Source organism: Lathamus discolor, chromosome Z, assembly GCF_037157495.1.
Source record: "Lathamus discolor isolate bLatDis1 chromosome Z, bLatDis1.hap1, whole genome shotgun sequence".
NCBI classification, from domain to species: domain Eukaryota; kingdom Metazoa; phylum Chordata; class Aves; order Psittaciformes; family Psittacidae; genus Lathamus; species Lathamus discolor.
Window position 1 is genome coordinate 72268670 of NC_088909.1, and position 16721 is coordinate 72285390.

At 39.5% G+C, this 16721-nt stretch overlaps 1 protein-coding gene across 1 annotated transcript in view; it reads right to left on the bottom strand.

The window, feature by feature from the left end:
- The window catches only part of TRPM3 (transient receptor potential cation channel subfamily M member 3), a 256280-nt gene that overhangs the window by 58922 nt on the left and 180637 nt on the right, over nt 1–16721 (bottom strand). Inside the window, exons 9-12 of the mRNA XM_065661504.1 lie at nt 13865–13937; nt 6224–6324; nt 4313–4447; nt 1655–1705 (exon numbers count right to left, since the gene is read on the bottom strand). Coding sequence (XP_065517576.1) covers nt 1655–1705; nt 4313–4447; nt 6224–6324; nt 13865–13937 — 360 coding nt within the window. The remainder of the gene's footprint in view (nt 1–1654; nt 1706–4312; nt 4448–6223; nt 6325–13864; nt 13938–16721) is intronic.

The window sequence follows — 16721 nt, forward strand, 5'->3', positions numbered from 1 at the left end:
TGTAGCATATGCCCTTTTAAAAAGAGCAGGTTTTAAAATTGGGTTGTATGCATATAAAGCACAGAGTGTGCATATGCATGAAGTGTTGTCTCAAGGAGACACACCATATTTTTGCATTTATATTTTGTGATACTGTAATTAGATCAGAGAGGTTGGGTAACTGGCATCAAAATAGATATAAACTCAAAAAGCTAGCATCAGCAGGTGGTCTGGTTTTCATGCGTGGTGGGGCACTTGACTGTCATACAGTGATGTCCATTAAGAAGTTATTATTTCCAAGGAGGTGTTTTCTTTTAAACTGTTGTTAGATCTGCTGACTGATTTACAGCTTGGCTGCCTGGTAAGGAATCTGCTCAGATATCAGGGCTACGGTGCTGTCACTTTTCTCTGACTGAACTGTGGTAGTTTCTCAGCCAGTAACAAAATGAGAAATACAGGCCCAGAGGTGCACTTTTCTGACGAAGGTACTAGAGGCCTGCACCCACCTGTTTTTAAAGCTCTTAACTATTTTCCCATGAGAGTGCACAATGACTTCATGAAGTGGGGACTACTGGAGACCTCGCATATGAACAGAGGAAAGAAAGATAAATTTATGGAAAAATAACCATCATCGAACATTTCGCAATCACCATGGAATACATAATGTCATTGAACATAGTGCAGGTTTATTGCCAATGTCTATCAGTATATTCCTGTGAGTTCCGATAATCTTTGCTTATTTTGATGCCTTTTTTTCAAGAGAAAGATGATTTATGAAGCATTGCCACTCCCCTCCCCTACCTGCCTTCAGTTGTGCTCAGCTGTCAGTGACAGAAGAAATCACCAAAACCTGTGGTCTTACAAAAAATCTCCATTCATTTTTCAATCTTCTATCTAGTCCCATGTACAGAAATTTCCTTTCGCAAGCACGTTACCTGTGAGGTCCAATATATGTAATGTGCAAGGCTGTAATCTGTACATACTGATAAGGTCAGCTGCAGACTCAATCTTCTTACTTGATCCATATATTTAGAGGATAAGGGATTTTCATCCATTGCTACTGCTGTAACACTTTTAATCCTGAACACATTGCTAAAGGTATTTCGTATTTCCTTCCTGTCACTATGCCTTTCTGTGTTTCTGTCCTGTCCTTTTAATGACTGTTTATAATTCAAGATGCTTGAAATTAACTTGATAAGAGGTGCAGAGGAAAGCTGTACTGCTTCTTTTAAATTTTTTTGTGCTGAGGAAGATGGCTACAATATACCACACAACACAGAACAAAAAACTGTTTCAACAGGATCCAGCACAGCATAAGGGCTATTTACAAGCTCAGAAGTAAACTAACAACATGGAAATAAGCTTTGACAGAAGTTGCAGGTATGGAAAAATACAGATAACAGCATAAATCCACATGGTATGTAAGAGCCTACAATTATGCTAGCAGAAACACTATCACCCAAGCATCTAAAACCACAGAGAAAGCAAGCCAAATATCTTGCTAATTGTGCTTTGTATGCCAAAACATTGTATTTGGTACATACAAACAGGACAAACTGTAATGGCAGGGGAAGTAGAAAGCTCTCACTGAAAGCTCATGCAAAGCAGAGATTGTGTCTAGCTATAAAAAGCAATCACAACATTATCTCCAACCTACCGTCTACTGGACTCTTACCTTTTTGACATCCCTGACTAGATGATACAGAGTGTTGGATGGTCCATGTCTCTGCAAAGGACAAATAAAGAAGAATAAAATAGTTTTGTATTGTCCAAAGACTGGCAAGATGTAAATGCTAAAAAGGCTTTCTAATCTTAGTTTAAAAATTAGGTGACTGAGATCACTTCAATTACCCAGTGTTATCAATCAATCGATCAAAAAAAAAAAAAAAAAAACCTAAATATCACAAGAACATTATTTCACCTGATTTCTCTTTTGTACATAAACCTGCAGTAAGGAAACTGCAAGAGCTGCCACACTGTAAACTAAGGCCCTATATATCAAATTAGTCTCCTAGCTTAGGCAAAGCAGAAGGCCAGCACAACATGCACAGCCTCTAGGAGAGAGCAGAAGGAAAACCACCTCCTTCAGTGTCAGCTCTCCTGCACTCAGGATCTCCAGTTCCACTGCTGGTGGCTCAGAGAGTCCTGGAGCCTGACATTTCATCTAGGACCTCTTGTCTGAAAGCCACTAACAGCATTGCACAGTCCGTGAATTTGTTGTCTTCTTTTGACTCCACTTGATATGCAAAACTTTCTGCAGCAGACTCCTACAATTTAACTTGTATGTTGTGTTTCTTTTCTGCTGTGCTTTTGACTTGATATTTTTAGACACTTTCATGGGAGGTCTCTTTGGCTGTAACCGATGATAGGTAAGACCATTGCATATGTAGAGAGTCAGTGTTTCCATATATACATTGCTTTGCACTTGCCAAGACTTAGTTTTATGTAACCCTATCACGGAGCATGATGAGACTTTTTTGTGATTCTTCATATGCAACTTCAGATTTGCCTACCCTGAGTGATGCTAAAACACTGACCCTTCAGCAGCTACTATTTTTTAGATCACCTCTAAACAGGCAGTGGTCCCAGGACAGGGTCTTGGATGAGCCTGGTCGTAATGTCATTTTGTAATGAGAACAAACCATGTTTCCTACTGTTTTCTACCCTTCAAGTAGTTTTTAAACGACAAGTACCCCTTATCTTCTATGCCATGACAGCTATAGTTCTTGAACACTTGAGGCTTTCAAATATTGCCAAAACAGTTTTGCAAAAGCAGGTGGGCCGAGTGCAACACACTTTCCCGCATGCTGGCTTCAGAAATGGTACTAGATTACTAAGGTTTAACATTTTCCAAGAGAAAACACACAAACTCTTCTTTAACATCAAACTGATCCCCTGGTTTGAGTAATTCTATTCTTTATTGTATTTTTATAAATTTGCCATGGCAGAAGTCAAATTCACTGGTTTATAGCTTCCAGGTAATTCTCAGGGCTTGTGTTGTAACCTAGTATTTTTTTAATTGGCTTTGTAATTCTTTTGGTGCTAAGGCTACTACGGAATCATTAGGTCATATATCAAAATTGGTAGTTTAGGCATTTCACAGCCTAAGATTTTCTTTTGAAAATCTTGCATAAATAATTTATAGTGCTTTCTTAGGTCACAATAAATTTGTTCAAAAAGCAGTGGAACTGAAAGCTTTCCTCTAACTTATTCCCTGTAAGAACTGGTTTTAGTACAAGCACTACAATGCTTATCTCTGTAGTAAGAAAGCTCATAGGCTTTCTACTCTTAATAGATAAATGCTAGTTGATACGCAAAGTTTAAGCTGATCAAACATCAGATGCAATTCTGTCTCAAGGGTAGAGGGGATACCTGTTCCCTTATATTTTGCACAGATTTAATGAGTTCTTTTCATATTTGATATTTTTTGAAAGACTGACTTCTGGTCATCATCATCAAAACTGACTTCTGTTATCTCTGGATAACAGCCCAGTGTGACAGCTTATGATGGCAGGGCTTTTGTAAAGTACTGGCAGAAAAAAACTTTCTGAGTAGGGCTATGCACTGTATTACAAGCTCTCTCCAACAGACAGAACTAGCAAAACTAAGAACTAGATAACGCTTTCAGAATTTTTCCATACCACTTAGCAATTCCAACTTACTGGTTCCTCTTGGTAGGCAATAATGATGTGAATGCTAGAATGTGCTTTACAGTTGAGAACTCAGAAGCAATTTGAACGTGTGTGGTTTTATGTTCATTTTAAAGGCAAAGATATAAAACTTTCAAACAGGCTTTTAAAAGTCAAAACTATAATTTTTGTAACATTTGGTGAGGACATGGAGAAGTCCTTCACTGTAACAGACCTCCTGAAATCATTGCATTTCACCTTCAAATTAATAATTTTACCCCAAAAAGTTTGCTCCTATTTGTTTTCTAGTGGCTGAATTTGATTAACAGTTGCAAGATTTTTCTGAAACCGTAATGGCTTGGACTGTCAGGAGTCATCTATCACCTCCTACAGGTCCTGACTCACCAGTAACTGTTTTCCAGCCAGTGCCACCTGCCTAAATCTCAGGTCTGTCACACTGGAGTTACAATGACCAGAAATCAGCTGGTACTGTGAGGGGCTTCATCCATGTCTTAAAAAATACATACAGCAGATTAGGTGGGCATGACACAGCATGTTCTATTACATGAGAGACAAAACTAACAGACAATATGGACTTCTAAAACGGAATATTCCTGCTTTGTGCATCATCTTGCTGTTGTAATATGAGTGGGAGCGACAACAATGAATATAGAGAGAGAAAATTTGCCTTAGCTTGGCCCTACCGTATTGTACAATTCTTCTAGCCGGGAGATGGTGAGAAAACGATGCATGCTTACTCCATTTTCTATGAGTAATTTCACAAAATCCACTCTGTCCAACACCAGTGCATCCAGCATTGCTTGCTCAAGGGAGCCCACCTGCAAAGCAAGCGATTAATTCAGGCTGTTCCTGGGCATTGTAGGCTGAATCCAGCTGGTCCCGTCACTCTGGCACAAGAGGAAATCCTGACAAAATTCTGGGGGTTGCTCTTCTTAGCTTAAACTGGGATAATCACAGTTTTAGTCTACATTGTCTCTGATTCAGGGCAGCATTTCAAAAATGAGCGTCAGAGTGTGAAGATTTACACACCCTAAGAAATCCAGAGTAGGACCAAGGAACCAGAATTCAGGAAACTGGTGATCACACCTTCACACTATTCACCATCTCAGTATTATCTTTATTTTTCACTTTCCTTATCAACATTTTATTTATATGGGGCATATTTGTTATGTGCACACTCACTTTAATTCTAGCTTTTTCCTGTTCATGGTGTGGAAACTCAGGGAAACTGACACCCAGGAAGCAGAAATAGCTTCATCATTTCTTTGAAGGGCCAAATGTAAGAGGTCTCTTTATGAAAATCTCTCATTTTCTATGTCTTGTAGGTTGGGGAGGTCAGAAGGATGAGAAATTATCTCATACTTCCAGCTTTTAATTTGTAAAATGATTTCAGCTTGCAGCATTCATGCAAATTTTTGCTACAATGTGGTGATGGAGCGATAATAATAAGGACAGTTTAGCAGCATTAAAATCCTTTCTATGTTTTGATGCATAATTATGCCCAATATTGAAGACAAGATAAATAGTCCATATATATATTTTTGTATAAATAATTTGCTCCATAACTGAAAAGGCAAGGTTTCTTTAAACTAGCTTCAAGGGGCAGTGAGCTCCAAACACTACATTTAAAGCAAGGATATTTAAACAGAAGCTTTTCCTTTTGTTGTATTTTTCCTGTGGGGAGTTGTAAATGCTATGAAATTTTCATGATGGTGGCAAAATAAATGTCACACTAATGAATACTATGATCCAATTCTGCCTTCTGAATGAAGGCATGGTAGGCTTGAAGGAGCTATAGGTAGAGTCCTGCTTGGATTTTTTTTTTATTTCTGGTTGACAACCACCACTGTAGAAATTGCAGCACAAGTTGGGAGTCGACCTCCTCCTCTGCCCCACACAGCACTCAATATTTACAGCCCTCCCATTGCTGCAGAGAAGCTCTGCCCATGTGGCCCCTAGGGAACAGGGTTGGCCAGGCAGCCTGTCCCCACAGCTGGCAGCTGGAGCATAGGATGGGGCAGCCGTGAAACAGGCAGATCAATGCAGAGCAGCACTGGGCATGAAATTAACACCAGCTCAGGTCTGGAGCCACAGCATTTTTTGCGGTAACATTGCTGATCAGCTCTTGTGGTCCATTTGATGACCTCCAGTATTTGGTGCAGCAAATTTGGACATCTGATCATCATCAAATTCAGTATTTCTGTATAAAAAGCATTGCTTCAAGAGCAAAAAGAAATTTTGCCTTGCCATTAGTTTATAGTCTAACACTGTAACACGGCTGTAAACAGACACTTGCTTTTCTCAGCTTTCAGAATCATTACTTGATAGTGTAAATGTGTTGCTTCCCATTTCCTTAAAGGTGTGGTCTCCCAGTGTTAAGGCATCGCTAGATGTCACCATTTCCTTGAACAAGCAAACATTCATGTCTTTGGAACTGCCTGCCTTCAGGAGCTGTGAATGGGGACTTTGTGTTTGGCTGGGAGCATGACTCAGTATATTCTATACTGTGTTAAACCACCGCTGCCAACAGAATGTATTTAATGTTGAGTAGCGTTTACAGTGTTTCAGTAGAAGATGCTGTATATATACTGTACCGGCCACTGTTGCCCGTAAATAAAGATCTGACTGCGGGCGATGTCTACTCTGTTCCACGCTAATGCTAGGCTCAGCTGGTCGGGAGCAGATGCGTTAGCTCCTGTGTATACATACAGGGATGCAGGGAGGAGAGGAGGAGAAAAAAGAAACAAGAAATACTTTAGACTCAGCCAACAGACCACCACGGTAATTCCTCTCACAGATGTCCATGTCATTTCTGCAACTGATAAATATTGAAACAAAACAAAGCCTTACATTGTCCCTGAAATAAAATACTGTTTATCAAATCTGAATCCATGCTTCTCAGATTGTCTCATGAATGTTATGTTTTCCTCACATCCCCCTTGAAAAATACAGTAGGTAGACATGACATCAGCAGATGAAACTTGCAGTGGAGTGAACTGGTTTCTCTCCTCTTGGATGGGAAGCAAGAGCAGAAGCCAGGTGGGATACTGATCCAGCTGCAGAATATGCGCACGCACACACGTGTGTATGAGCACACACATACTTCTGCATTTAGCAATTATGAAGAGGTTCAACTCACACAGACCTACTGATTTCAAGAGCTGTGCATTTTATACACATTTTATGCATTCCCACCTGACAAGGTGGGGATCCTGCACAAGCATGGGAATTTCTCCTCTACGACGGGTCTTCGTGGGACAAATTTCCCTTCACACATGCAATAGTCATGTAAGAAAGCATGTTATAAAGCTGTTGTCAAGGCATAATGTTTTCAAATTAAATAAGAAACTATGCAGATGATAAGGTGCACTTGGAGCTGTTTGTTTTTTGGAAGGCAGGTTGTGTTTTTCCCTGCAGTTTTAATGTACGCTGTGGGACATTCCTGCCCTGCTGTGCTTTTGTAATGTTTTGCTAAGGAGTTCATGGTTATTAGATGATTTGTAATAATAAAACAGTATTTGTGCTTCAGTGTCTTAAGGAGGACTGGCGCAAATGAACTGACCAACCAAATAAATAAAGGGCTTTTCGACTTTTGACTACACAGCTGCTTGCGGAGATCAGGCAATTGTATAAAGGTTCAATTTTTAAAGGCCTCGTATCTCCACTGTCTTCTTGTCTTTATTAATTTTTGTACTGGTATCTCGGAGTGAGTACAAACAAGAGCTTTTCATTGTTTCTGTTCCCGTTTCTGTACTACTCCAAGTCACGCACTGCTCCAGCTGAAAGTGGACTCTGAAACCGGAGGCACAGACAACGTAAAACGGAACATGCTGGCTACTGAAATGTTCTACGAAGGATATGGTCAGCAGACCTTTGGGAAACTTACCCTACAGTTTAATTTTGTAACTCTCAACTTTTCATCCAGTTCACTGCCATGAAACTTTGCTGAATACTTGGCAGTATCTGCAGTAATTATTTGGGATATGCTGGACTGCAGATCATCCACTTTCATTTTATGACAGAAACGAGCTCTGATAAAAACATAGGTGATGCAGGAGCAGAATGATAGAAAGAAATGAAGAAGACAAAACCAGAGAAAAACAGTAAGACTTTTCTATGACTAAGAAGTACGTAGGATTCAGCTTCTCATTGATACATAACAAGACACAGACAAAAGCTCTCACAAGAGACTTCATGGGGGATGCCGACAACATCTGAACTTTTCTTACACAAGCAACATGTAACATTCAAGAACAGAAAATATTTACCTTTGGGAAGGGCAAAGATGTCTCTGCAGTTATATTTATAAAACCAGGAAAAAACTACCCGCAGTGGGTATGATAGTGTAAGTTAAATACAGAGAGCGAGTAGTTTTCCCCCTTTCTGAAGCAAACAACAGATCCTCTCAAAATGTCACTGGATCTTCTTTCTACTCATGCGCCTGCAGAAGTGAGAGCTTTGGCAGGTGCCCAGGCAAGCTCTCTGGTGAGCAGTGGAGGGGGCACATGCATGAACTCCAAAACCCAGGGACAGCCATGGCGATCCCCCAGCCTTGTACGTTTTTGCACATGTGATGGGGAAGCTCCATCTCCTGCTTTTCCTAAACTGACCACAGCATGCTCTCTGGGTAGCCAAGGGTGCAGCCTGGTTAGAAACCGTTTTGGCTCAACAGTAGATCAGATGGGCCTGGGGAAGGAAGTGGGCTACTTATGCTGCCCCCACTTCAGCCAAAACTCAAGCCAAATAATAGAGAAGCCAGGTGAACACCTTCTGTCCCCCGTCTGTGACAAGAAGCCTGGCCTTCCTGTGCCTTTTCATGCTTTAGGAAGGACTCGGCTGCTGTATGACCACAGGGTCTTCTGGTGGATCTGATCATGTGAAAGAGCAACTGGCATGGAGTAGGCGGGGGTGGCTGCATCTCCAGAAAAGCCCCCAAGCCCCGCAGCTCATCAGAATTGTTTTCTTTGAGCGTGCTTATTGCTCCAAACACCAAGCAGAGAGGAAAGAAAGCCATAGTGGGATGGGTGCTCCCAGAGTGAGACTTGCTGCTGCAAAGGCCTTGCACCTTTCTCCTCTTTCCTGCCTTCCCTCTGTGGTTTTCATGTGAATGTGGATTACACTGGCGTTACACAAGAGGAAATGAAAAATAAAAGCTACAGAAGTTTGTGCAGAGCAGCATATGGGCTGCGGATACCATTTAATCAATTTTATTCCAGGATGAACTGATGACTTTTGACTCAAATGAAAAAAAAGTATTCAGGATACTTCAGGTGGAATTCTATCAAGTATTAAGAAGTAAAAATAATTCCATTAATACAAGAAAGTCTCCTTAGAACAAATGTGAGGTGGGCTTTCTTAAGATACTGTCTCCTTTCAATTGTTTCTTTGATTGCATTCAATGTCAAAGAACATGGATTTGAATCATTAAGAATCCAAATAGTGACCTCTGAGAGGAATCATCTCACGCAGGAGTGTCCCTGTAATGTATTCAAATCAAAGCCAATGAATATTTGGGAAATTAAAAAATAAGGTAGACTTAATAACCTATTGCAATACTGGGATCACACTGGACCCACATCTTAGGCCCTTAACACTGTCAGTAGTGAGAAATTAGCACTTCTGTGTATTTCTGTTTCATTTTGTCTCTTGGAAAAATTCTCTGCTTATCTGTGTTGTATTTTTTCATTACTGTAATATACTTACTGCTTTAAACAGTGCTTTAGGCACTCTCTGTAATATTTACTCAGTATTTGGATGTCTGACTGGGCCTGAGACAAGTTCCTCAAAAGAATGTTTTATGACAATATGGCTAATGTCTGCAGTGGGACGCTTCCTTGCCTTCCTCTGCTTGCAGAAGAATAGTTGAACCTGGAATGCAATGTACTGACTGGCAATATTTTATTTCAGTATAGATATTTCTGGATATAGATAGACAATGCAAGGATAATGCAAAGTTAAATGAACAAGGTGATCTGAATCAGCTGTTAGTTCCTGTAGATGCTAACTTTATGCTCTTAGGCACCCATCAAGGAGTGCTTGGATATCTTACATAGATTCTTCTGGTGAAAAGTCATACAGTCTATCAAAAAAATGCAATAATCCTTGATGATAAAGACTGGGATCATAAACTTGACTCTGTACCCTAGGTGAGCCAAGGTACATGTCAGACTATTAGTATTGCGCCATAACAGGATCCCAGATTACTGAAGAGATAAGACTACAGGCTTTTGTATACTGGCTAAAGTTTACTGTGATCAACCTAAACCTCTAAAGGATTCTCTTGGGATAGTCTGTGACAACTAGTGCTCAGAATCTTCAAAGCTGAAATGACACAAAACTGATCTATCTAGACACAAAAAGGTTGTTGGAGATTCATTTCCACAGTGCTTCCAAGCATGTTAGTGTCCTCTTTGAATAATCATTTAAAGAAAATAATTAGATTATAGAAAGTAGCAACCCAAATTAACTTTCTGTTCTACATCTCAGCAGGTCTTGTGTTTCAGCAACTTTTTGGAGAAAAGGCTGTGTTTCCACTGCATTTGCTACAGGCGCCTTCCTGGCATTTAGCAAATCAATTGACAATAACAAAGCAGATAGCAACAACAGCTATAAGGGCAGTAACCAGATATCTGGCCTAACTCTGAAATACTTCTGTGTCAGCGATTTCATGGTTTGCAGACCATCACAATGTCTTCTAAGACCATCTGATACTGCATGATAACTGTTCAATGGGCATGAATCATGACTTATTCACAGGCCGGAAAGTATGCAGAGACATCAGATCTGCATCAGCCTGACATGGCTCATCTCAGAGGGTTGCATGGTATTAATACTGCCATATACCACACAGCACCTCTTTCCAGGTGCTGACAATTGCACTGAGAAAGCTTTTAGAGCACCAGCTGAAACATGTCTGGCGCTCCAGACATTGTAAGAGCTTTGTGAACTAGGGTTTTTGATGCCACTCCAAAACAATTATATTTTAGAACATCCCCATATGCTGTCTTTAACTTCCCTGTCATATGCCTTCTGCTCAGTTAGCAGCTGCAAAAGGACAAAATCAATTAATTTTTGAGTTCCAACTGTTCAAGTTAAGAGAGCACAAACAGTTAAACTGTATCAATAAATTTACTTGTTATAAATTCATGCAATTGGAAACTTCCCACATTTACATGTTTCTTGTACTGTTTTTTAAAAAAAAAGGAATTCACAAGCCATATGCTGTTGTGACATCCATTCAATGTGAATTGATAACCAGTTTGGATGCCATTCCCTAGTTTATTGGAAATCACTTCTAAGAAAGATAGATCTGCTGACAAGATTAAACAAATGACTCATGAAAACAAACAGGGAAATAATGTCTCATATTCAGTGCAGGGTTTGGGGTCTGTGAAAGTTCCTGCATTGGCAGTCTGCCTGATGGCTGGTTTAAAGAGAGACTGGCTCATCACAGATTTTACACAGCAAACAGGAAATGCTACTTCCTGTTTCCCAATCCTTGTCCTCCTCCTACTCGCTGAACAAATCACACCAGGGTGGGGTTGGTAATTATCTGGTACATGCTTGAATACCGGCTAGCATGAACTGCAAAATCCTCATCAGTGAGACTGAGAAAAAATGACCGATAATCACTCACACAGTTCCATACTTTTCTCTGCCCTCTTTTCATACAATACTGAAGAGGTGAAAGAGATTAATTTCTGAATCTAAATTTATGAATTTCAAGGTAATTCAGACCCAGTCTTCAGATCTGGTTACTAGTAAATCAATAGACAAGTGGTTCAGCATTGCCATCTTAGATTTCTTGATATGATGAAAACCCAACTATCCATCACCCTGGTGAGGTATACTTATGGAAAGGCAGCATTTCTTTCAGGGTGAGCCAGAAACTTTGCACAAAGACATGGTATGAATAAGAACAAATGACTTGCCTGACTTTGCACACATTGATTAAAAAATTATATAGACTTTCATTCCCTGTGATCACAAAGCTCAGATTAACAAGAGGCACCAGATAAATTTAATCTTCACTGAGTACTTCACAATCAGAAAGTGCTGAAGAGCAGGGAAGATGAGGTGTAAACTGTAGTTCCTCTGGGTCTTGAGCATGACACAAGCACTGCTGCCCATCAGCAGACTACCAAGATTGACTGGCAATCATGAAAGGAGATGTGAAAATTACTTACACAGATCCAGGCACCTTCTGAGCTAACAGAACTTCACCACTATGTCTTGCACTACTATTATGAAGAGGGAAGGTAATTTTATTTTACCAAGAAGACAACAGGACCAGTTAGGCACCTGCAAAATGTGTATTTCAGATCAGAGGGGATTACTCATATACACAGACTGCACCCAAACTACTGTAAATACTGCAGAAGAACTTTTCAAATAGAAAGCAATCCTTCCTAGGCCTATGATCTAATTTTTTCACGTTCTAAGAGGCAGCTTTCAAGGTGGTAAAAGTCTTCAGGGATCCATACTGGGATTCAAACTTTGGAAATATATCTAGACAAAGTAGAATCACAACTTTAAGACAATCTGTATCTCACTAACATAAATCAGTAGCAATAGTTTCAGTGACTGTCTTAAGAATAAATACGAAGGAAATAGACTTTACAGTGAGGATAATAAAGGATCCAGTTATACTAAAGATAAATTAAATGGAAGTTTCAACTAAAATATTTCCTAAGGATAGAAAAGAGGAATTTGGTGATGGATGCAATTCTCATTCCTTGCTTTGAATAAATTTCTTGTTCCTTACTTCAAGTTGATTTATATTGTTTCTGTGTAAGGATGTCTCAAATGTCTTGTGATTTAATTATGCAGATGGCCAAAACTTGTTACCTCAGGACAATAGCAAAATAGACATGTTACCTGCAGCTCAAACAACTTTTATCTTGATGGAAATGAGCAGAAGTAGTGGAGAAAGCAAAACTACAGAAGACGAAGGAGACAAAAACTACTGGAGCAGAATAATTCCAGTTCATTTCCTTAGCTGGTGGCTAGCAGCTTGCAATCATAGTTTTGAGGTGGCCAGTGCTTGTTTACTCCTCCTGTTCAGATTATTGTCTTAAATGTCTGAAGTAACATTTGAAATGAGATTTGTAATTATGTAAAAGGTAGAACACTATTCTGCTTAGTTAGCTGAAGTTATTGATGCGTTCTGTCTTTTCTCCTCATACAGCTTTTGTATGCCTACACAGGAAGAAACTGAGAATAAAACCGAGCCCTGGAACAAGCAAGAATAATTCTCATTACCATTTGAATACCTAGTAAATCTACTAAATTTTTTGTTATGATTCAAATTCAGGTCTGCTGTATGGCAATACGGACTCTCTTATTCAGGTGTGGGCAGTATGGCCTTGTACTACATAGCATAAACCAGCCCAGACAGCAACAAGATGAACATGGTTGATAAATGCAATTTGTGAAACCCCATTTTGAGAAATAGATAAAAGGAAGGCTAGAACCTCCTAGCCACTGCCTAGGTAAGTAATTATCCATCAGGTAAGTACATATGCTTCAGAGCCTTTCAAATCACACCTGTTTCTGTATTCACAAGCAGATATTAAATTACCCAACAGTATCATATTTTGAAGAAAGCTAACCTAAATGGTGTGTCTGCAAGACCAGGGTTTATACTGACCTGAAGCGACAGCAGATTTATTGTCAGACAATCTTTTAAATTGTAATGTAATGGCTTAGAAAGATTTAGAGACCTTAAGATTAAAACCCCTACTACTCCAGCAGCTAAATTCTTAGCTTTACCTGCTAAGCAGAAGGTGGAAGAAATCCCATGAAGTTCCTAGACTTCCCTAGGATGACTACATGAATCATTTCACTTTGACAATAGTGCCAGTTTTACCTAGAGGGAGATAACCTCCTTCTGGACATTCTACAAGCCACCAAGGTAGTCAAAGTGTGAGACGTTCTTTGGCTGTCTTCTTGTGAGTATCTTTTCAAGTAATCAGTGGGGCTCAACATTGATGTTTCTTGTGATGCATTAGTGGTTGTGGGTGTAGAATAAAAATTCAGGAAGGAAAAACAATAGCTATTTAAACATTAAAAAAAGAGCTGGATTTGTATAAAGCAGTTAGAGCAAAATGCATGCTTCAATTTCACAGTATAAATTCATAGGTATTGTCAAAAACCACAGGTTTCAGCACAGCACAGATAACAGAGTTAGTCCATTTGGGTTCATACAGACTCACTGTGGAGTGAAACTCCATTACCTTTCAGTAATGCTGTCAGGATAGCTAAATCAATATCCTGGTGTCCTTCTGATCCCATGCGAAATACTGTGATCTGAAATGTTAAAAGACAATACCATCACTGAAACCAGGGTACTTTTTAAAAAAAGAAATTAAATTATGGCAGCAGCATTTGGATCTCAAAATGTCCTGATGGCTACAAGATGATCTTCATACATTTTATGAGAATCTTATTAAATAGGATTAATACACAGTATTTTCTATGAGATAAAATTTGTAGAAATTTCATTACTGAACATATGGAAGAAAAGTGTTGAGTGATACAGGGTGAAATTAGAAACGAAGGAATAGTCTTGTGTTAGATTAACATTAGATTTAGTATTCACAATGCATTACTAGAAGGAATTAGGTATATAATTGGTGCTGGGCCTAATTTATGGCATATGGCATTGAATAAATATTTTTGACTGAAATTAGCAACCTATTCCAACTCATGATTTTATATAGCAGAAAGTCAGATAAATAACCTAAGAATTAAGCTTCTAATACATGCAGAAACATGTGTAGTCAGTGACCCATCACTATAAGATATAAGCATTGAAGCAGTGAGATGAGATACACAATTCATAAAGAATACGAATGAACACAGGGAGGCTGTTATTTCAAGCCAGTTTCACTCTTGGCTAAGACTGCACTAAGACATACAGAAGTGTAAATCCCCATGCTCCTTTGGTTGCCATGGCAGTAGCTGCTCCTGGGCCTCTGCTTCTTGTGAAGCTTTTCATCAGTGCCTTTCCTTTACTCATGAAACATTTTGATGTGAGTACCTATTATATTTTTTTCTTTCTCCTTTTGCCAGTATGTACTGCTTCAATGTTGTTTTTTTTTTTTTTTTACTTAAGTGTTATCTTTAATTGGGAACTATGCAAACATATTTTAAACTCATATTCAGCAGCATTTGTTGCCCCCCCCATTCCTAGATTCCTATTCATACAGAACCACTGAATTGTAATATCATCTGATGTCTGGAAACATCAGGACACAAATAACAGTGTACTGTAATGGGGAAAGGAAGTATATAAAGTGGTCAAGGCTAAGACAATACTTTGGTGACAAGCTTAAGTTTGCTTGCTAAGATAGCTCTGCAGAGTGTATTCCAAGAAATTCGTTGTAGCCCTCCTGTAGCACCTATTCTACATTCACTTGACTCTAGAGCTCTAGGGGATTCAGAGGTTGGTAAGAGATTTTGACATCAGTGACAGTAGTACAGGATGTTAGACAGTGAAAACGCAAACTGTAAATAAGTAATAAGAAACTGGTTTAGCTCAATCAGTCAACTGATTTGAATGATGACTAAAATAATTAATGTGAGAAAACATTCATGTTAGATGTCCTCCCCAGTTGAAGTAGACTGTTTTCCAACTACGCCCTTCAAAGTCTTCCTGAGACAAAGCATAAATACTGAAAATTATACTTTAATGCTGTATTTTCTCTCTCCCCCTCGACTCTACAGATGTTTCTGGCAAGCCCCTTGATGTCTATCCCCATACCACAACTTGAATAGAATGTAATAGTTTCAGGTGGAAGAGACCTACAACAATCATCTAGTCCAACTGTCTGACCACTTCAGGGCTGACTAAAAGCTAAAGCATGTTATTAAGGGCGTTGTCCAAATGCCTCTTAATAAGCCAAATGACAGACGCCAAATGCCACTGACAGCCCTGGGGCATCAACTGCCTCTTCAGCAAGCTTGTTCCGGTGTTTGACCACCTTTTCCTCAGAATGAGAAGTGATTCCTGATATTTTTTTCTTATCTCCTCAACAACTGGCATGGAAGCTTCCCCTGCAGTACAGGCTGTCTGCTTGTCTGACCTGTAGAGCACAGTTCATGTAGGTAGAAATACACATTTCTATATATGTCCCATCCCAAAACACAATAAAAATGTGAGCTGATGAGATCAGCCTCTCCACTGTACATTTTCATGACATGCTTCCCATGCCACAGATGACAAACTATGCCACAGATGTTAGCAGCCAGCCAGGCAGGTCAAAAGGCCAAAGGAAGAGAAAAGCCTTCCTACCCAACCAGGTAGGAAAGACGAACATCTTCCTTCTCATGAGAAGCTCCGGGAGGTGCTGGCAAGAAGTGGGTGAATACAGTATTGTCACAAAACAGTCTGTTCATAACATCCTTGCAATGGTTTGCAATTTCCTACATGATTTTTGCAGCAACAGGCATCTCTGTAGCACTGAAGAGAAGTGTGACAGCCTGGCAACTGGATCAGCTAATGCTGGGAATGTCTAGTTTGCGTCACTGTGCTTCGTGGCTCCACCACACAGCAAAACACCCTTCTCCTGTGAAGGAGAAGGTGAAGCCAAAGGTGAAGCAGTCTGCACATCAGGGACTAAAAATACTGAACAACAGGAGTTCAGCGGAAGAGCAAAGTACATCTCAAAATAAATACATGCTCAGTGAACTCCAGCTTAATTAAAAGGCCTTATATAAATTGCAAGCACAGAACAGCTTATCACCACAGGAAAACTAAGTGAAGCACTTTGCATGTATCAGACCACATATAATCCTAAATTTCAAACTTCTCTTTCATCCCTCCTCCCTGCATGCCTCAGAAAACCCCACTTCAGCAGAACAAATTGCTGCTCTGCTAAAAATAAAACAGAACTATGTAATTTAGTTACATTAGAATAAAAAGGATGTCTTTCCACAGTAAGTGTTACTTTATTATTAAGAGGTCTAGTGAATTCAATTAATAAAACAAAGAAGATGAATAACTGGGAAAAGAAGATGGAAGTAGAAAGAATGCTCAGACTCATACTAGAACTATTACCATTTGGGGGATCATGCCCAAGACTGAACTAG